General features: G+C 42.8%; 1 protein-coding gene across 1 annotated transcript; it reads left to right on the top strand.

Annotated features, from left to right (window-relative positions):
- The first annotated feature begins 8,414 nt into the window (after window positions 1-8,414).
- LOC130284531 (protein kinase C theta type-like) lies at window positions 8,415-17,859 on the top strand. The gene is made up of 2 exons (XM_056534961.1): window positions 8,415-9,247; window positions 16,068-17,859. The coding sequence occupies exons 1-2, from the start codon at window positions 8,600-8,602 to the stop codon at window positions 16,941-16,943; spliced, it is 1,524 nt and encodes a 507-aa protein (XP_056390936.1). The 5' UTR covers window positions 8,415-8,599; the 3' UTR covers window positions 16,944-17,859.
- Window positions 17,860-22,830: the final 4,971 nt, after the last annotated feature.

Genomic DNA, 22,830 nt, shown 5'->3' with positions numbered 1-22,830 from the left:
CTTGGTGAAAAATCCCAAAATTTGATGAAAAAATTGAACATTTTGCATTTTTCTAACTTTGAAGCTCTCTGTTTGTAAGGAAAATGGATATTCCAAATATTATTTTTTTTGGATTCACATATACAATATGTCTACTTTATATTTTCATCATAAAATTGACAAGTGTTTACTTTTGGAAGACACCAGAGGGCTTCAAAGTTCAGCAGCAATTTTACACAAAATTTTCAAACTCGCTATTTTTCATGGACCAGTTCAGGTTTGAAGTGGATTTGAAGGGTCTTCATATTAGAAATACCCCATAAATGACCCCATTACAAAAACTGCACCCCCCAAAGTATTCAAAATGACATTCAGTAAGTGTTTTAACCCTTTAGGTGTTTCACAGGAAAAGCAGCAAAGTGAAGGAGAAAATTCAAAATCTTCATTTTTTACACTTGCATGTTCTTGTAGACCCAATTTTTGAATTTTTACAAGGGGTAAAAGGATAAAATTTATACTTGAATTTGTAGCCCAATTTCTCTCGAGTAAGCACATACCTCATATGTCTATGTAAATTGTTCGGCGGGCGCAGTAGAGGGCTCAGAAGTGAAGGAGCGACAAGGGGATTTTGGAGAGTACGTTTTTCTGAAATGGTTTTTTGGGGGCATGTTGCATTTAGGAAGCCCCTATGGTGCCAAAACAGCAAATAAAAAAAACATGGCATACCATTTTGGAAACTAGACCCCTTGAGGAACGTAACAAGGAATTAAGTGAGCCTTAATAGCCCACAGGTGTTTCATGACTTTTGCATATGTAAAAAAAAAAAAAAAAATTCACTAAAATGTGTGTTTCCCCCCAAATTTCACATTTTTGCAAGGGTTAATAGCAGAAAATACCCTCCAAAATTTGTAACCCCATCTCTTCTGAGTATGGAGGTACCCCATAAGTTGACCTGAAGTGCATTACGGGCGAACTACAATGCTCAGAAGAGAAGAAGTCATATTTGGCTTTTTGAGAGCAAATTTTGCTCGGGGGCATGTCGCATTTAGGAAGCCCCTATGGTGCCAGGACAGCAAAAAAAAAACGACATGGCATACCATTTTGGAAACTAGACTCCTTGAGGAACGTAACAAGGGATAAAGTGAACCTTAATACCCCACAGGTGTTTCACGACTTTTGCATATGTAAAAAAAAAATTTTTTTTTACCAAAAATGCTTGGTTTAGCAAAAATTTTACATTTTTAAAAAAGGTAATAGCAGAAAATACCCCCCAACATTTGAAGCCCAATTTCTCCCGATTCAGAAGACACCCAATATGGGGATGAAAAGTGCTCTGCTGGCGCACTACAGGTCTCAGAAGAGAAGGAGTCACATTTGGCTTTTTGGAAGCAAATTTTGCTCTGGGGGCATGCCGCATTTAGGAAGCACCTATGGAGCCAGGACAGAAAAAAAAAACCACATGGCATACCATTTTGGAAACTAGACCCCTTGGGGAACGTAACAAGGGGTAAAGTGAACCTTAATACCCCACAGGTGTTTCACGACTTTTGCATATGTAAAAAAAAAAAAAAATTTTTTTACACTAAAATGCTTGTTTTCCCCCAAATTTTACATTTTTACAAGGGATAATAGCAGAAAATACCCCCCAAAATTTGTAACCCCATCTCTTCTGAGTATGGAAATACCCAATAAGTGGGCGTGAAGTGCACTGGGGGCGAACTACAATGCTCAGAAGAGAAGGAGCATCATTGAGCTTTTGGAGAGAGAATTTGGCCATGTGCATTTCCAAAGCCCCCCGTGGTGCCAGAACAGTGGACCCCCCCCACATGTGACCCCATTTTTAAAACTACACCCCTCATGGAAGGTAATAAGGGGTGCAGGGAGAATTTACACCCCACTGGCATTTGACGGATCTTTGGAACAGTGGGCTGTGCAAATTAAACATTTTATTTTTCATTTTCACAGACCCCTGTTTCAAAGATCTGTCAGACACCTGTGAGGTGTAAATGCTCACTGTACCCCTTGTTACATTCCGTGAGGGGTGTAGTTTCCAAAATGGGGTCACATGTGGGTATTTATTGTTTTGCACTTATGTCAGAACCGCTGTAAAATCAGCCACCCCTGTGCAAATCACCAATTTAGACCTCAAATTTACATGGTGCACTCTCCCTTCTGAGCCTTGTTGTGCGTCCCCAGAACACTTTGCGCCCACATATGGGGTATCTCCGTCCTCAGGAGAAATTGCGTTCCAAATTTTGGAGGCTTTTTTTCTTTTACCGCTTGTGAAATTTTAAAGTATGGGGCAACACCAGTATGTTAGTGTACAAAAATGTTTTTTTTTTACACTAACATGCTGGTGTAGACCCCAACTTTACCTTTTCATAAGGGGTAAAAGGAGAAAAAGCCCCCCAAAATTTGTTAGGCAATTTCTCCCGAGTACGGCGATACCCCATATGTGGCCCTAAACTGTTGCCTTGAAATACGACAGGGCTCCAAAGTGAGAGCGCCATGCGCATTTGAGGCCTAAATTAGGGATTTGCATAGGGGTGGACATAGGGGTATTCTACACCAGTGATTCTCAAACAGGGTGCCTCCAGCTGTTGCTAAACTCCCAGCATGCTTGGACAGTCAATGGCTGTCCGGAAATGCTGGGAGTTTTTGTTTTGCAACAGCTGGAGGCTCCGTTTTGGAAACACTGCTGTAGGATACGTTTTTCATTTTTATTGGGGGGGAAGGGGTGGTGGGGGGGGCAGTGTACGTGTGTATATGTAGTGTTTTACTCTTTATTTTATGTTAGTGTAGTGTTTTTAGGTTACATTCACACTGACGGCGGATTACACGGAGTCCCCCGCTAGGAGTTTGAGCTGCGGCTGCTGCAGCTCAAACTTGAAGCAGGGAATTCACTGTAATCCGCCGCCAGTGTGAATGTAACCTGTACATTCACATGGGAGAGGGGGGGGGGGGCAAAACTACAACTCCCAGCATGCACTGACAGAACGTGCATGCTGGGAGTTGTAGTTTTGCAACAGCTGGAGGCACACTGGTTGGAAAATACTGAGTTAGGTAATAGAACCTATTACCTAACTCTGTATTTCCCAACCAGTGTGCCTCCAGCTGTTGCAGAACTACAACTCTCAGCATGTACTGATTGCCAAAGGGAATGCTGGGAGATGTAGTTATGCAACAGCTGGAGGCACGCAAGTACAACTCCCAGCATGCCGAGACAGCCATTTGCTGTTCCTGAATGCTGGGAGTTGTAGTTTTGCAAGATTTAGAGGGGTTCAGGCTGGAGATCACTGACAGTGGTCTCTAAACTGTGGCCCTCCAGATGTTGCAAAACTACAAATCTCAGCATGCTAAGACAGCAAACTGCTGTCTGGGCATGCTGGGAGTTGTAGTTTTGTAATATCTGGAGGGCTACAGTTTAGAGACCACTGTCAGTGATCTCCAGCCTGAACCCCTCTAAATCTTGCAAAACTACAACTCCCAGCATGCCAACACAGCAAACAGCTGTCAAGGCATGCTGGGAGTTGTAGTTTTGCAACATCTGGAGGGCCACAGTTTAGAGACCACTCTCTAAACTGTCGCCCTGCAGATGTTGCTAGGCAACAGACTCCCGGACACGCGGCGTCATACTCACCTCCACTGCCGCCGTGATCACAGCCTCCGCCGGGTAAGTGACCGCCGCTGCCGCCACTGCTGCACGGTTCCCCCCGCTGTGCCCGGACACCGATGGGTGGGCATAGCGGGGGGAACCGAACTTTAACCCCCCCGCCCCCAGTCTGCTATTGGTCGGCCGATCAATAGCAGGGATAGGAGGGGTGGCAACCCTGCCACCTCACTCCTATCTCTTCAAGGGGGATCGAGGGTGTCTTGGACACCCCCGATCCCCCTTATTTTATCGCGGCGCCGCCGTTGATGGGCAGGGGGAGAGCGCTCCCCCTGCAAACACCATAGATGCCGTGATCAGAACTGATCACGGCATCTATGGGGTTAATGCTGCCGGCCCCGGCAGCTGCGGTGGGACTCCGGCTGTGATTGACAGCGGAGTCCCATCCGCGATCTCCTGCGCTGCCCGCGGCAGAGCAGGAGATCGCTTGGACGTATGCATACGTCCATTTGCGCGAACGTGTAATTCGCCTGGACGTATGCATACGTCCAATAGCGGGAAGGGGTTAATCTATAATATATCAAAAGTTTTTTTGATGAGAGGTACCCTTTAAGGGGTTAAGCAGCAACTTATTTTCTGTCCGGCAACACAAAATACTCTAATAGTGCCCCTCCCGAGACTAGACTCTGGATCTGCCCCTGCACACACTGTGCCCCTAGTATAATGCTGCCACACACTTTGCATCTGGTATAATTCTGCCACACACTGTGCCCCTGGTATAATACTGCCATACACTTTGCATCTGGTATAATACTGCCACACACTGTGCCCCTTGTATAATACTGCCACACACTGTGCCTCTGGTATATTACTGCCATACACTGTGCCTCTGGTATATTACTGCCATACACTGTGCCCCTGGTATAATACTGCCACACACTGTGCCCCTAAATATATTACTGTTGCTACATTCCTCCAGGTATATTTCTTGTGTTACCGCTGGAGGAGTCCGAACAGAGGAAAAATCCCAGGTTGGTTTGGGGGCGTACACCACTAGCAGTAAATCCACCAGGAGCACGGTGGATTAAGATTGGATTTTTTGTTTGAATAATACAGACGACGCGTTTTGAGAGCGCTTGCTCTCTTTTTCAAGTCTATTACAGAAATGACATATTGGCTACATTTAATACACAATTCATTTGGAAAAGCCCGGGAGATACCTGGCTTGATGACGTAACCGCAGGTAAGACATCACATCCTGTTCACATTGGTAAGTATATGCAGCCAATCGAGACATAATACTCCAACTTAGTGCAATTATAGAGAAATGATTAAAATGACATTCTATTACTCCTATGATGTGTGGTACAACATTGTAAGGTACAACATTAGCGTGACAGACATGTATCTATAGGTTGTATAAGAATATACTGATCTGCAGTAAAACATTATATAAAATGGAAAGGGTATTTGTTCCTGTAATATTAATATAAGGATTCGTTTTATTTAGATGCCGTAGGTAATTTTAAAACTTTGTGATTAAATCTTCTTCAGCTATATGTCCCTCCAGTCTGAGGGCCTGTAGAAGGTGGATATATGTACACATATATAAATAAATCCTTTATCAAAAGATATCCCAAGAGGTTTATCATAAAAATAATCAAATATATCTTAGCAATAATGAAAATATATAGCGGTTGCTAACAATACTATAAAAGTTCATTATCAGTTTACTTTGGGTCTCGAATCCCGAATCTTCTGGGGACATTTGGCAGTAAAACTTGTATCCCTACCAGCAGCTCCACAGGTATTTCTCTTATAGCATGTTCTCTTATAGTATTTCTCTTATAGCTTGTTTTCTGGAACTTATATTTATAAGGTTTTATAAGATTTATAAGGTTTTAAAGATATTTAATATTTATATTAGGTTTTAGAGATATATTTTATATACTTACCAATGTGAACAGGATATGATGTCTTACCTGCATTTACGTCATCAAGCCAGGTATCTCCCGGGCTTTTTCAAATGAATTGTGTATAAAATGTAGCTAATATGTCATTTCTGTAAGAGACTTAATAAAGAGAGCGGGCGCTCTTGAAACGCGTCGCCTGTCTAAAAATCCAAACTTAATCTACGATGCTCGTGGTGGATTTACTGCTAGCAGTGTGCGTCCCCAAACCAACCTGGGATTTTTCCTCTGTTCGGACTCCTCCAGTGGTAACGCAAGCATCCTCCAGCCATCTCTCTGCAGGTGGATCTAGGTCCGGGGCAGCCACGCGACGAAATTTGATACTTTATGCTAAAATAGATGTTGAGCTCTAAGCCCAACATCGCCAGGTATGTGAGCACTCTGTGTGACTATATGTACTGTCTTTCTATTAGTACCGGCAGAAGGTAACACCTCCGTTTTTCCTTCTTTTTGTTTCCACAAATTCCTGGTATATTTCTGCCACACACTGTTCCCATGGTTTAATACTGCCCACACTGTGCCCCCAATATAATATTGCCAAACAATGTGCCATGTAGTGAATAATTGTACCTCTGTGTCCCTTAAAACAATGAATGATGTGTCTGTGCCCCCACAATGAATGATGCCACTATGCCCCCATGCCAATTTTGCCCCACTATGAACTGTACCACTATGCCCCCACATTAACTGTGCCACAATGCCCCTGCATTAACTGTGCCACTATGCCCCCATGTACTGTGCCACTATGCTCCGATGTAATAAGCCACTATGCCCCCATGAGATGTGTCATTATGCCCCCATGAGATGTGCTATTATGCCCCCATGAGATCTGCCATTGTGCCCCTATGAAGTGTGCCTCTATGCTCCCATGTAGTGTGCCACTATGTCCCCATGAACTGCACCACTGTCCCCCCATGCACTGAACCACTATGCCCCATAGACTGTGCCACTATGTTCCCATAAACTGTGCCACTATGCCCCAATAAGCTGTGCCATTGTGCCCCTATGAACTGTACCAGTATGTCTCCATATACTGTGCCACTATGCCCCATGTACTGTGCCACTATGGCCCAATGTATTGTGCCACTATGCCCCCATGTACTATTTCCCCAAAAGCTGTGTCATTTTGCCCTTATGAACAGTACTAATATGTCTCCATGTAATGTGCCACTATGCCCCCATGTATTGTGCCACTATGCCCCTATGAACTGTGCCACTATGCCCCCATATACTGTGCCAGTATGCCCCCATGTATTGTGTTACTATGCCTCCCTGTACTTTGCCACTAATCCCTCATGAACTGTGTAACTATGCACTCATATACTTTGCCACTATTCCCCCATAAACTGTTCCACTATGCCACCATAAGCTGTGCCACTATGTTCCCATAAACTGTGCCACTATGCCCCCATGTACTGTGTCACTATACGCCCATGAACTGTGCCACTGTTTCCCCATGATGTGTGCCATTATGCCACAATGTACTGCACCACTATGCCCCCATGTATTGTGCCACTATGCCCCCATGTATTGTGCCACTATGCCACCATAAACTGTGCCACTATGCCACATAAGCTGTGTCATTGTGCCCATATGAACTGTACCAATATGTCTCAATGTACTGTGCCACTATATCCCTATGAACTGTGCCACTGTGCCCCAAGAAATATGTAACACGCATCTATGACCTGTACCACATTGCCCACTATGAACTGTGTAGTTAAATCATCACGCTGCCTGCATTACAGAAGAAGGGAACAAAGAGGGGAATTTATCAAGATATGTATACAGCTTTTTTTTGTCTAAATTTGTCGCAGGTTCCATGTAACTTTTCCTGCAACATTTTATTTTGAATTTTACATTTTTATTACCACAAACCGATCTGATTTCGATCAATTTATGCAGTGGTCACTAATTTATCATGTGCGACTGTTCTGCGAAAAGTTGCAAAGAATTTGCACGGACCATATTTTGAAGAAATCACAGGGCAATTCAACCCTGCCCTATATGTCGCCCTAATGCGACAATTGTACTAGGGTCCATGTGACATTTAATACAATTGTCACACAGCCCACCACTGCTTTGCGACATAAGAACTGAGCAGTTTAGCGGGCATTCAACAACGTCCATGCACCATTTAATAAATTTGGCGCACAAACGCCACTTTGCCTGCAACTTGCCTGCCCCTTAGAGTGTCTTAAAGACACCAATACAAATGAATGAGAGGAGAGCTGACCAGTGATCCGGATGTCTGGCAGTTGCAGTCTGGATCTGGACCACGGTCTGCCCGTTGGGTACTGTTGCTAAACATCATATCTGGTGCTGTGTGTGCAGCAGATTTACAGGAATAGTTGTAATAGGAACATATTGCTAAATGGGCTTACATGCTCACAAGTGTGAGTGTTTTATTCACTAAAATTATTTCTAACTTTACATAGATCTATATATACCACCTATACCACCACTGTGCCAATATATACCACTAGCAGTTACACCCCCTAGCCTGAGACACTGAAGAACCATCCATGAATTATTACTGTTCCTCTTAACTTTAGACCATGAACAGAGGTATGCGACCTGCACCAGGGCACAAGGGGCATCTCCTGTCTTTACTGATGGAGGTGCCCGATGTACTTTACACCTGGAGCTTGGACCCCAAGCACCTTAATAGGTGCCTAAACCAATTGGTATAAAAACTGTGGTCCTCCAGATATTGCAAAACTACAACACCCAACAAACCTGGGAGTTGTAATTTTGAAACATCTAGAGGTCCATAGTTTGGTCACCACTGTGGTCCATCATAAGGTCCATCAAACTGCACAGGGTACCAACCAACTTAAGGCCAACCCTAGATGTCCTTCATGATGCCCACATCACATTGTATATGGCTGAGCAGGTCTATAGGGCCAGTGTCAGGCAGGTGCCACCTGAGCATTCTGTGGCTGATGACATCACCTGCACACGACCAACTGCCGTTCACTCTCTGCTGGCGACCGACGTGACTGGACCGAGGTCTACAGACTGAAGGAGAACTGCGGAAATGGCGTCCACTGGACATGGAGAAGATGGCGAGGAGGAGAAGAGGAAGAGCGAAGGCAAGAGGAAGAGGGAAGAGGAAGGCGAGGATGGAGTCTTGAAGAGGAGACGAGATGACGATGGAGGATCGGAGGATGAGGAGCCAACACCTGGGATGGCATCCACTGGACATGGAGAAGATGGCGAGGAGGAGAAGAGGGAAGAGGAAGGCGAGGATGGAGTCAAGAGGAGGAGAGGAGACGACGATGGAGGATCGGAGGATGAGGAGCCAACACCTGGGATGGCTTCTACTGAACATGAAGAAGATGGCAAGGAGGAGAAGAGGAAGAGCGAAGGCAAGAGGAAGAGGGAGGAGGAAGGCAAGGATGGAGTCTTGAGGAGGAGAGGAGATGACGATGGAGGATCGGAGGATGAGGAGCCAACACCTGGGATGGTGTCCACTGGACATGGAGAAGATGGTGAGGAGGAGAAGAGGAAGAGGGAAGAGGAAGGCGAGGATGGAGTCAAGAGGAGGAGAGGAGATGAGAATGGAGGATCAGAGGATGAGGAGCCAACACCTGGGAGCAGCCAAGGAACATCAGACCCCTACCCCAGGCTTACCATCAGCCGCTACAACCTCCACCAAGTCCTGGGTAGAGGCAACTTCGGCAAAGTAAGTTCTGTTTCCATCTTAATTTCTGTTATCAACCATCTCAGGCTGGATATGTGTTTGGGGGGGGGGGGGGGGTTGCAGTGTTGTGGTAAGGTGGGTCTGCTGGTACTTGTAATCCCACAATAATATGTCCCTGATGGTTTAAGTGGTTATGCAAACCCATATAAGACTAGGGCCTAAACCTGGTATTAGGTGTGAACGGATCCCTTGGGGCACCTCCATGTACAGTGTCCTGGCGGATGGATGTCGGGATGCCCAAGATGGTGTGGGTGCAGGAAACCAGACGCAGGGAGAAGAGGAGGTGCAACACTATTGACCGCAATGTCTTTTTATCACAGCGGGGTCTTCTGCAGCAGTGTGTAAACAGTACATATAGGGGGGATTTATTAAGACCTGTGCAGAGGAAGAGCTGTGCAGTTGCCTATAGCAACCAAGTTAAAAAGGCCTCTGAAAAATAAAAGAAGCAAACTGGTTGCTATGGGAACTGCACAGCTCTTCCTCTAAGCAGGTCTTTATAATGGGTGCTGGAATACTAAATAATATAAAATAGACCGCAATGTCTTTTTATCACAGCTGGGTCTTCTGCAGCAGTGTGTAAACAGTACATATAGGGGGGATTTATTAAGACCTGTGCAGAGGAAGAGCTGTGCAGTTGCCCATAGCAACCAAGTTAAAAAGGCCTCTGAAAAATAAAAGAAGCAAACTGGTTGCTATGGGAACTGCACAGCTCTTCCTCTAAGCAGGTCTTTATAATGGGTGCTGGAATACTCAATAATATAAAATAGATTTCTAAAAGTGCATATGTGCTGATGTTATAGCACTGTAAATTGTTCCTCCAATACCGCGGGTAATAAATAATAATATCTCTTCACATGTATTGTATATAGGACTCCAAATATAAATCCAATAATAAAGTGCAACAAAAAGTTTCCCCCTATGGTATTACGGTTCTCTATTCATTATTGTCTGGTTTTTTCCTTGCCCTCTATCGCTATATGCTCTGTTGTATTAGTTTTTTTGCACATTTTCTTTCTCTTATGCATTACTTGAGGGTCAGATGGTATTTATTATGTATATTTTGCCTTTGTTTTCCTTGGTTGAACCCTTTTGTAGTCCAATTAAATTAAGGTAACTGGCCTGGATATTCCTGGGGGTGGACCGAGGAACACTTGTAGGATCCCCACACCACTTGCTTTATATGGCCCACATGTGACACATAAGGTTGCCACCTGTCTTGCAAAAAATAAATAAATACCGACCATACTCATTTGCATAATGAATTATATATGCGTGACATCACATGATATGTGGGGGAAATTTATATATATATATTTTTTTTTGCCTTACCATTGTTCCCTGTCAATTATCCTTATTTTTTCATCCATCAGACATGTATATACTTTATGGCAACTATATATCTTTAATGTCACAATATATGCCATCTTATTATTATTTAGAATGGGGTTGCACGGATTTCCGCTCCCCCCCCCCCCTTTGTTATTGACATTGGTTCAGTATGTTGTAATATGATACACCACATGTGCTTCTATAATAAAAATGTTTTTGGAATAATTTCTGTTTTTTCTTACAGGTGGGTCTGTATTCACCTTCACTATTGCACTTTTGCACTTTCACAATGCACATTGGTGTGTGTGTCACTTTTAGTTTTTTTCACACACATTTTTTTATTTTGGTTATACTCCCCTTTATTATTTTTTGGCACTCACTTTTTCATGTTACGTGTTTTCCTTTGGCTGCACTGCCATGATGTGCAGTGCGGCACTTTGGAAATAATACTTATTTTATTCAGGTATATTTTGGATTCTTTATACATGTCCTTATTTGTATTCAATTAATTAATTATTTATATAGGTGGCCATACCTGGGTGCATGTAGTATTATTATATATATTTAGCGTGCTGTATCACCTTGGTTACTGGGCAGGTCCTCCCGCTGTGATGTGTTATAGTTTCAGCCCATAGTTTTAGCTGCAGCGCGACACTCGGATACGCTCCTGTGTCTCACGATATTTGTGCCTTTAGCGTCCAGGTTACCTTCGTTACTGGGCGGTCCCTCAGGACACTGTGTATTCTGATATTCTGAGACTGTACGGCCATCTCGCGATGTCCACGACTTGCGGACATCTCGCAAGAACACATGCTCTAGTCTTGGATCCATGATTGGCCGTTCCCCTACATAAATAGCTGTCGCTCACTTCCTGTGATTACGCCCCGGAAGAAGCCTTGAGTGGTGAAATGTCGGGTAATGTTGGTAATTATGTTTGTTGCACACTTTGCCAATATTTAACTCCTTGCTTCCGCTACTATACTTTCTCCCTGTGCCACCTCTATATACATCTATTATAACTTTGCATGGTTACTCTTTCATGCATTTATTTGGGTGCTTTTTTGAGTTACCCTATTTAGTTTAAATGGGCACTGTCAGATACAAAAACTTTTGATATGTTGTACAGCATGCAAAACCAACAGGTTTTGCAATTGCTTTCATTAGAAATTTTTCAGTATTTCCTACTGAAAAAGCCAGTCAAACAACTGCCCCCCCCCTGCCTGCTTTGACACATACTAGTCCTGCTGTGTCCATGAGTGATCACCTATGTGATGGACACACTTCCTTGATTGACAGCTGTGAGTTCAGGGCTCACAGCTGGAGGAAAAATCCTCCCACTGTCACCTTGTGTCCCGCTACTGTCAGTGAATACAAGCTGGGAGTGGTAGTTTTGCTAATGCTAGGGGAGATGTGAGCAGACAGCATACTGAGGAGGGGGCGGAGACCTGCACAGTGAGGCCACACCCCCTCCCTTTGAGAGGAATTCAGGCTAATGAGCTAAATTAAAAGTGTAATAAAAAAAGAAATAAAGGCGCTAGACACATAAAAATTAGATGTACATGGTCAGGATTAGGTACTGAGTGATATATTAAAAAATGTTTTTTTGGTTGGATCTGACAGGTACGATTTAACCCCTTAAGGACGCAGCCCATTTAGGCCTTCAGGACGCAGACAATTTTATTTTTACGTTTTCGTTTTTTCCTCCACGCCTTCAAAAAATCCTAACTCTTATATTTTCATCCACAGACTAGTATGAGGGCTTGTCTTTTGCGTGACCAGTTGTCCGTTGTAATGCCATCACTCCCTTTACCATAAAATGTATGGCGCAACCAAAAAAAATACTATTTGTGTGGGGATTTTAAAAAGAAAACCGCAATTTTGCTAATTTTGGAAGGTTTCATTTTCACGCCGTACAATTTACGGTAAAAATGACATGTGTTATTTATTCTTTGGGTCAATACGATTAAAATGATACCCATGATAACATACTTTTTTATTACTGTTGCGCTTAAAAAAAATCACAAACTTTTTAACCAAATTAGTACATTTAAAATTCCCCTATTTTGAAGACCTATAACTTTTTCATTTTTCCGTATAAGCGGTGGTATGAGGGCTCATTTTTTTGCACCATGATCTGTACTTTTTATTGATACCATATTTGCTTATATAAAACTTTTAATACATGTTATAAAAAAGCAGCTATTTTAGACTTTTATTTTTTACGTTCACGCCGTTCACCGTACGGTATCATTAACATGTTATTTTAATAGTTCAGATATTTATGCACGCAGCAATTCCAAATATGTATATAACATATTTTTTTAACACTTTTTGGGGGTGAAATAGGGAAAATGGGACAATTTACGTTTTTATTGGGGGAGGAGGTTTTTCATATTTTTTTTATTTTTTATTTTTACTTTATTTACTTTTATTTTTACACTTTAATAGTCCCCAAAGGGGACTATTTATAGCAATCATTCGATTGCTAATCCTGTTCAGTGCTATGTATAGGACATAGCACTGATCAGCATTATCGATCATCTTCTGCTCTGGTCTGCGGGAAGGCAGATCAGAGCAGAAGACTCCTGGGAGGCAGAGGAGGCAGGTGAGGGGACCTCCGGCTGCCGTGCTGGATGATCGAATCGCCGCGGAAGCACTGCGGTTGATCCGATCATCCATTTAAGTGACCGCGATGCCGCAGATGCCGTGATCTGTGTAGATCACGGCATCTGAGGGGTTAATGGCGGACATCCGTGGGATCGTCGATGTCCGCCATTACCGGCGGGTCCCTGGCTGCGATCAACAGCCGGGACCTGCCGCGCAAGCTTATGCTTAGGACGTAAATGTACGTCCTGGTTCCTTAAGTACCACCTCGCCAGGACGTACATTTACGTCCTTCGTTGTTAAGGGGTTAAGTATGGTATTGTGGGCTGTTTTAAGATTACTTAATTCTTATACTTTATTGCACTGCTGAGTCTTTCCAGTTCTCCCCTTTCTTTGTCTCTGTATCATGAAGTTGTATCTCCAGTTTTTTATCCATATATATTTTATATGATTTTAGATGTATGTCATTTTTTTGCATTTGTGTAACAATAAAGTTTATTATACTTATGGTACTATTTGGTACATATTCGCGTTTTTTTGTGTATGCAGCTATGACTTTAGCGTAAGATCCTCTAATTGTTTCATGTATTATATTGCCACCTTTCTTGCAACAACGAAAAAATACCAACGACACACATTTGCATAATTAATTATATATGCGTGACATCACATGATGTGAAATATGTGGGGGAAATTTTGTCCTATTCTGACCCCTATAACTTTTTTATTTCTCCTTATACGGGCCTGTATGAGGGTAATTTTTTGCGCCCCGGTCTGTAGTTTTTAACAGGACCATTTTTGTTTCGATGTGACTTTTTGATCAGTTTTTTTTTTAAATTAAATTCAAGAGTTGCAGTTAGTTACTAACTAGAACTACCAGCATGCCCTGATAAAGCCTGTGTCTCAGCAGCGGGCCCAAACAAAAACTACATCTCCCAACATGTTGGACTATACAGTAGTATATAGTATAGGTGAGTGTTTTTCAAGAGAACTGTTGGCTCTCCGGGCATGCTGGAAGTTGTAGTTTTGCAACAGCTGGAGATGCTCTGGTTGGGAAACACTGGTATAGGTTATGGTGCAACATTCCGGAAGTTGGAGGATTGGTTGGATAATTACTGGCCATTGCATTTCCGGTATTTTTAATATAAAAGGTCAGGGTGGCTAAAATACTGACTCTGCTGGTAAGATACCGGCCAGGTAGCAACCCTAGTGACACATCATCCATGGTGGGACCAGGTGAGGTATCCCCCTGAGTCTACAGGTGTGTGACCGGCCAGGACCAGAAGGTGAAAAGCACCCAGTCTTCCGCGGAATAAAGTCCATGAATTTTGTCCCCTTCAATGCTTCTCTTTTAGTTATCCGTACCTGGATTTCTATGGCTTCAATACAATCTTACAGAAACCTATTTGGACCAGAAGATGAGAACTACACTGACCCCAACCAACTCAAAGACATGTCTAACCATTGTTCAATGCATTCATAGAGTTAGGAGATAAAGTAAGTGAACCCTCTGAAATTCTCTTTATTTATACTATCTAATAAGTTTCCCCCCATTGATGCCTCCTGATGATCCATTTTTGTCTTCTTTCTCGATGAGGATAATATTTTGTTTCTGGACCCATCATTTTTGTAGGGACTTCTGTCCATTTTTAAGACTATTTATCATGTTGGATCCATGAATTCTGTGAAAACTGCAAAACCACATAGTGGACTATTTTTATAGTATTTTTCTTTTAATTTTTCTTTGTTCCTCTTGGTACCTAATCTGGGAGCTGTGGAGCCCAGCTTTATAATTACTATACAACTCCGACAACTGCTACATAACCACCGTGCACTCGCCTGATATTCAGTGACATTAACCTAGTACTGTTTCCGCACTCTATTCCCATTCTTCATCCACCTTTATGAATCACTTTCATACTAGGGATCGTGGTTTTTGTCTTTTACACCATTCATTATTTCCTTTTCCCTATCTTTTCAGATGGTGGATAAGCTGTTCATCATTTTCCTAAATTTTGTTTACATTTCCTTTTTTTTCTTTTTAATACAATTTTAATATTACAATTCGTTACACTTGGCACAAGTTTCCCTTGTATGTGCAGTTCGCAAACGCCAACCTGGTGCCCTAATATATTACATATGCTTATTTGTATTTATTTTGCCTATGCAACCATAAGGCTGCTTGAACATGCGCACCATATACCTACTTTTGTACTTATGGAGCCTCAGGCAATTAGAGTGCAAACACATAAATGATTCAAAGTGCTGTCCGAACGTGCGTGTACTATCTTTGTAACTTTTGTATCTATTGCTTCTGCGCACCTGAATGGCAGGTCTGATACCGCATCTCCACTATTAGCCGAATGACTTTAGATTTTATCACATCGGCATCACCACTATGCAGTGAACGCCCCTTTGTAGCATCGCATTGGCTGGCACCACCTTGCGCAGTCGATTCCAACGGGATTCTGCCACCAAACCTGCTAGGTATTCTATTGGTGAACAAAACTTAGAGCATTTGCAGCCGCAGGAAACTTTGGGAGAGATGATTGTTGCTAAAGGGGGATCTACAGTATATTATAGCTCTTTCTTGCAGTTTTCCTAGACCAGACCCCCCCCCTCCATCAATATCAGTGTTTCTCAAACGCGGTCCTCAAGACCCCAACCGGTCATGTTTTCCGGAATTCCTTAGTCTTTCACAGGTTATATAACTGTATGTTCACCGACCATAATTGTGTCACCTATAAAATACAAAGGAAATCCAGAAAACATGACCTGTTGGGGGTCTTGAGGACCGCGATTGAGAAACACTCATCAATACCAACCTTATGATGTCTTCTAATGAGCGTTTTCCATTTGTTTTCCACAGGTGGTCCTGGCATCAGTCCCTGGCTGTGACACCTACATGGCTGTAAAGATCATCAACAGAAGAGAGGACAACGAGGGAACCATCAAGAGAGAGCGGCGGATACTCCTGGCAGCCCGAGACTGTCCATTTCTATGCCACCTTTATGCTGCACATCAGTCTCTGGAGCGTGCATACTTCATCACGGAGTACCTGTCCGGCGGCAGTTTGGAGGATTTGATCAGGATTTGCTGCTACCTGGACATCGACAACATAAGATTCTACGCAGCAGAGATGGTATGCGGCCTCCAGTTCCTCCATGGACATAACATCGTTCACAGAGACCTCAAGCCAGAGAACATCATGTTGGATGCAGAAGGCCACATCCGGATCATTGACCTGGGCCTGGCACAAGATGGAGTCACAGCCTCCAGTAAGATCGACGGAGTGACAGGAACATTCTACTACATGGCCCCTGAAGTGCTTCTTGGACAAGAATATTACACAGCCGTTGACTGGTGGAGCCTTGGGGTTGTGTTGTGCAGGATGGCGACAGGATGCTTCCCATTTTACATCAGCCACAGCAAGCAGAAGGTTTTCAAAGCCATCACCAGAAAGGAGCCCAAATTTCCACTCGGGATGGATGCTGCTATTGAACATCTCATCAGTCAACTTCTGCGCAAGAATCCCGATAAGCGCCTGGGGGTGCGCAGAAACATCCGGAAGCATCCATTCTTTTCCACCATTCACTGGGAGGAACTGGAAGAGAGGAGAGCCAAGCCACCATGTAAGCCTTTTGGGACAGTTCTACAAAATCACCATCTGCAGTGGCCGGAGGACACAGAGAACCCCCACCTTGTGACCGGATTCAATTATACGTCACCAAGCTGGGCGCGGTAAGAACGTCCTCCTCTGGGGATAATTATCATCACATGTTCTTCACTTCTAGACTCTGAGGATCCCGCGCCTACTGCCCAGAACCTCCGGCCTCCTGATCCAGGCCTCAAGTCTCTGCTGCTGTTACCTCGGCTGCCCTAGAACATCATCTCTCACCTTTGCCATTGTGTTGCTGCCCCAGGCCTTTACCTGGCATCACCACTCACTCACCACACACTACACTGCACTTACCACACACACTACACTATAGGGATAGGCGCACACACATAGACACACACCACAGATAGGGGACATATCGGCTCGATCCAGGGATTTATTCTGACCGCCATATTTGGGGTTGGGAAGGAATTTTCTCCCCTGATTTGAGGACAATTGGCTCATTCCTCACAAGGGGTTTTCGCCTTCCTCTGGATCAACATAGCCGTAAATAGGTTTAGCATAATAACATCAGAAATTACCCTCTTAGTAACACAATTAATAAAAAAAAAATTGATGAATAAATAAATAACTATAAATAAATATTTATATATTTTTTTATATCTTAAAAAGGTATTTGACCCAAACATGAACATTAAACTACTGCACATGTATAATAAAAAAAATAAAAAAATAAATTTAAATTAATTTACCTGTCACTCGGTTTGGTACTAGCCTTTGATCCAGGGATTTATTCTGACTGCCATATTTGGGGTCGGGAAGAAATTTTCCCCCTTGGTAATAAGGACAATTGGCTAATTCCTTATAGGGGGTTTTCGCCTTCCTCTGGATCAACACAGCCGAGCATGGTTCAGTACAACAGATCACTAACTTACACATACACATCTATAATAGTATAATATAATAGTATCTTGTTTATTATTGTCCCCCCATCCCTATAAATAAATTCTTTCTTTTACCCCCTACATGGTTGTACTTGTCTTTATTTCCATTGGACGTCCATCTGATAAATGTTGTATTGATGCTTCAAATAGCCTCTCTCCATTCTGACTAATAGATGAGGATCCTGAATGGGGGACCCCCATCTATTACCCAGAATCCTCTAATAGATCATTTGTAAGACGGGTTTTCTAAACCCAGCAACAACTTTTAAGGTAATATAACAATTGAGGGTTTGTTACAATGTATCAGTGCAAGTCAGAGCCGGGGTATATTTAGCTCATGGAGGATTGCCTAGACTGAATACACAGTGGAGGACACATGCTTTATGGATGCTCCTGTTATGAGATCATCCACACCAGAAGAGCATCAGAACAACATTCGTGAAGAAGGGAAATTCCCAGTAGAGAAGTGTCCACATGGAGAGATCCCATAGGAACAGTCTACTGGAGAAGCAGGATGACAACCAACATGGCAGCCATTGCAGTCCCCGCCTCAGAAGCTGTCACCCAGCTTTCACACACTCCTGAAAAGGGAATCTTCCTCTCAGTGTAATGGCAAAATGATATCTTAAAGGGGTACTCAGTGGAAAACATTTTTTTTTTTAATCAACTGGTGCCAGAAAGTTAAACAGATTTGTAAATTACTTCTATTTAAAAATCTAAATCCTTCCCGTACTCATCAGCTGCTGTATAATACAGAGAAAGTTCTTTTCTTTTTGGATTTCTTTTTTTTTTTTTCTGTCCACAGTGCTCTCTACTGACACATCTGTCCATTTCAGGAACTGTGCAGAGCAGGAACAAAATCCCCATAACAAACCTATGCTGCTCTGGACAGCTGCTTCCTGACATGGACCGATGTGTCAGAAGAGAGCACTGTGGTCAGACAGAAAGGAAATTCAAAAAGAAAAGAACTTCCTCTGTGGTATAAATGAACTAATAAGTCCTGGAAGGATAACATTTTTAAATAGAAGTCATTTACAAATCTAATATGTAAAGACAAGAAAGGGTAGAGCACTCTGAGGGCGTATATCACCTGGACTGGATTGCGGTCAAACACCGGTACCTTTATTCGTATCTCCTGCGGGGTGCACACATACAAGCATGAAGTATCAGAAAGATTCAATAAAGAAAAACGTAGGTGCACTCACCGCTCAGCGGAGACTACTGCATGACGGGGTCCGGTACACGGGGAGCTGGATCTCAGCGAAGGCACAGGGAGTGTGGCGCTCGGAGGCTACGCCGGCAGTTTCGCACGTAAGAGCGTGCTTCTTCCGGCCTCTAAGTTTACGTCATCGCGTGATTACATAAACTTAGAGGCCAGAAGAAGCACGCACTTACCTCGGACCCCGGCAGGCAGTAGTCTCCGCTGAGTGGTGAGTGCACCTACGTTTTTCTTTAATTTTCCTAATACCGGGGTGACACACTGTAACAAGCCCCCTCCTCATTTAATTACCTTACTACTGGGGTGACACACTGTAACGAGCCCCCTCCTCATTTAATTACCTTACTACTGGGGTGATACACTGCAACGAGCCCCCTCCTCATGTAATTACTTTACTACTGGGGTGACACACTGTAACAAACCTCTTCCTCATATGATCTCCTTACTACTGGGGACACACACTGTAACAAACCTCCTCCTCATGTAATTACAGTGTGTCACCCCAGTAGTAAGGTAATTACATGAGGAGGAGGTTTGTTACAGTGTGTCACCCCAGTAGTAAGGTAACAAACCTCCTCCGCATGTAATTAGCTTACTACTGTGAAGATACACTGTAACAAACCTCCTCCTCATTCTGCTGGCTGAGCGAGTGGTTTGGATGCTGATTGTCTGACTTTCTTATGGCTGGCAGATCGGCGCCCCCATTAAGAGGGCGCTCTGCCTGTTTTGCCTATAGGGAGAGCCGGCCCTGTTGCCAAAGATAGCCAATTAGGAGATTCAACACCCCATTTTTGAAAGACAGGAGGGGAGAGGGCAGCAATTAGACCCCTGTGATTATAAACTTCTGCTCCATCCTGTATAAGTGTTGTAGGCAGGAATACCCCTTTATGGTAGGGTTACACGTAGCACATTGTTAGCATATTTGAGTGTGCCTCCTGCTGTGCCTGTGTGTCCTGCTTTGTCTGCTCATAGGAGTAATCCGCTGCTATGAACAGACACACAGGGATCTGCGAATCAGAGACCAACAATGTCTGTGAGTACAATGCGCATGTTCTCACGGACATCGCGGCTTTCACGAGTCGCAGATAACTGTGCGTCTGCTCAAGCAGACAAAGCAGGACCCACGGGCACGGCAGGGGCACACTCTAGGGACAGTCAGTAGCGCATTAACAATGTCAAATATGCTGTAGATGTGCTATGTGTGACCCTACCCTTAGGCATGAAGAGGGGAATTAATCAAACTGTTTAGATGGTTTTTTTTAATCTTAAATTGTCACACAAAAAGTCTCAGTCAGTTCCCCTGAGACCTTTGTGCTATAGGTCATATCTGACAGTGAACTACCATTTGAAGTTCTTTTGACTAAATTTATGCAGCAGGCACTGATTCATTATGTGAGACTTTTCTCTGAAAGTCTCAAAAAAGTCCCACAAAAGTGGCAGCACGGTGATTTACACACAAACTCACACCATGTCACTTGCCCTGGAAAGAAGTCTAAACGGGCGTAGGAGCCGGTCAATTCATCAAGTGGCATGTGACTTTTGGTGAATTTGGAGCAGGAAGGTATATTCTTAGGTGACTTTTCACATCTATAATAGCACATATACTAGTAAAATATTGATAAATGCCCCTCAAGATCAAATTTTTGCCATAAAGTGCACTGAGTGGAAACCGAAGCCCCCAAAATGTTGCAAAATGTCCTATATTTATTTATAAGTTTTTTGTTCTTCCTAGATTTTGTGATGAAATAAGTGATGCCATGACAGAGTACAATTATTCTGGCATAAAACAATCCTTATATTGCCTGTAACTGTGGCTGCTTCTATGTGCTATGCATGATATATCAGTCAGACCATATCGAAAATGGGAACCCATTATAAGACTTAGTTTTATAGGTAGGTAGACTAAAGAAAATGATGTTGATATCATATAGTAGTACCAGTAGCTAGTGTTGCTCACGAATATTCGCAATTTGAATTTTAATCGCGAATATCGCATATTCGCGAATATTGCGAATATAGCACTATATATTCGCAATTACGAAAATTCGCTTTTTTTTTGTTCAGGGTACACATCACAGTGATCACTGCATCCCTCTCTGCTCTTCGCATATGCGCATATTCCCGAATATTGAGCCCTCCCTTGTTTAATGGTATAGGGAACTAATGGGCTAGTGCAGTGGTCTCCAACCTGCGGACCTACAGATGTTGCAAAACTACAACTCTAGCATGCCCGGACAGCCAACGGCTGTCCGGGCATGCTGGGAGTTGTAGTTTTGCAACATCTGGAGGTCCGCAGGTTGGAGACCACTGCACTAGCCCATTAGTTCCCCATACCATTAAACAAGGGAGGGCTCAATATTCGCAAATATGTGCATATATTTTCACATAGGCGCATAAATATAACGAATATAATGAATATAACGAAGATGCGAATTTCGCGAATATATGACGAATATTCATCCATATATTTGCGAAATATCGCAAATTCGAATATGGCCTATGCCGCTCATCACTACCAGTAGCTAGGAGTGTGTGTAAAATAGAACACCTCTGCAAATTGGTGCAAACATAAAGCTGCCACTCTTCTTAAAGGGGTACTCCAGTGGAAAACTTTTTTTTTTAAATCAACTGGCGTCAGAAAGTTAAACAGATTTGTAAATCCCTTCTATTAAAAAATCTTAATCCTTCCAGTACTTTTTAGGGGCTGTATACTATAGAGCAATACAAAAAAGAAATGCTTTACCTGTGATGTCCTGACCACAGTGCTCTTCTGACCTCTGCTGTCCCTTTTAGGAACTGTCCAGAGCAGCATATGTTTGCTATGGCGATTTTTTCCTGTTCTGGACAGTTCCTAAGATGGACAGCAGAGGTCAGCAGCGAGCACTGTGGCAGGACATCACAGGAAATGCATTTCTTTTTTGTATTTCTCTTTAGTATACAGCCCCTAAAAAGTACTGGAAGGATTAAGATTTTTTTAATAGAAGTGATTTACAAATATGTTTAACTCTCTGGCACCAGTTGATTTAAAAAATAAAAAAAGGTTTCCACAGGAGTACCCCTTTAACCCCTTAAGGACCGAGCCCTTTTTCACCTTAAGGACCAGAGCATTTTTTGCACATCTGACCACTGTCACTTTAAACATTAATGACTCTGGAATGCTTTTAGTTATCATTCTGATTCCGAGACTGTTTTTTCGTGACATATTCTACTTTAACTTAGTGGTAAAATTTTATGGTAACTTGCATCCTTTCTTGGTGAAAAATCCCCAAATTTGATGAAATAAATGAAAATTTAGCATTTTTCTAACTTTGAAGCTCTCTGCTTGTAAGGAAAATGGATATTCCAAATAATTTTTTTTGGGGTTCACATATACAATATGTCTACTTTATGTTTGCATCATAAATTTTGTGAGTTTTTACTTTTGGAAGACATCAGAGGGCTTCAAAGTTCAGCAGCAATTTTGAAATTTTTCACAAAATTTTCAAACGCTATTTTTCATGGACCAGTTCAGGTTTGAAGTGGATTTGAAGGGTCTTCATATTAGAAATACCCAATAAAAGACCCCATTATAAAAACTACACCCCCCCCCCCAAAGTATTCAAAATGACATTCAGTAAGTGTATTAACCCTTTAGGTGTTTCACAGGAATAGCAGCAAAGTGAAGGAGAAAATTCAAAATCTTCATTTTTTACACTCGCATTGTAGACCCAATTTTTTAATTTTTGCAAGGGGTAAAAAGGAGAAAATTTTTACTTGTATTTGAAACCCAATTTCTCTTGAGTAAGCACATACCTCATATGTCTATGTTAATTGTTCAGCGGGCGCAGTAGAGGGCTCAGAAGGGAAGGAG

The sequence above is a fragment of the Hyla sarda genome, chromosome 8 (assembly GCF_029499605.1).
Source record: "Hyla sarda isolate aHylSar1 chromosome 8, aHylSar1.hap1, whole genome shotgun sequence".
Classification (NCBI taxonomy): Eukaryota; Metazoa; Chordata; class Amphibia; order Anura; family Hylidae; genus Hyla; species Hyla sarda.
This window is presented reverse-complemented; position numbering and strand designations above follow the sequence as displayed.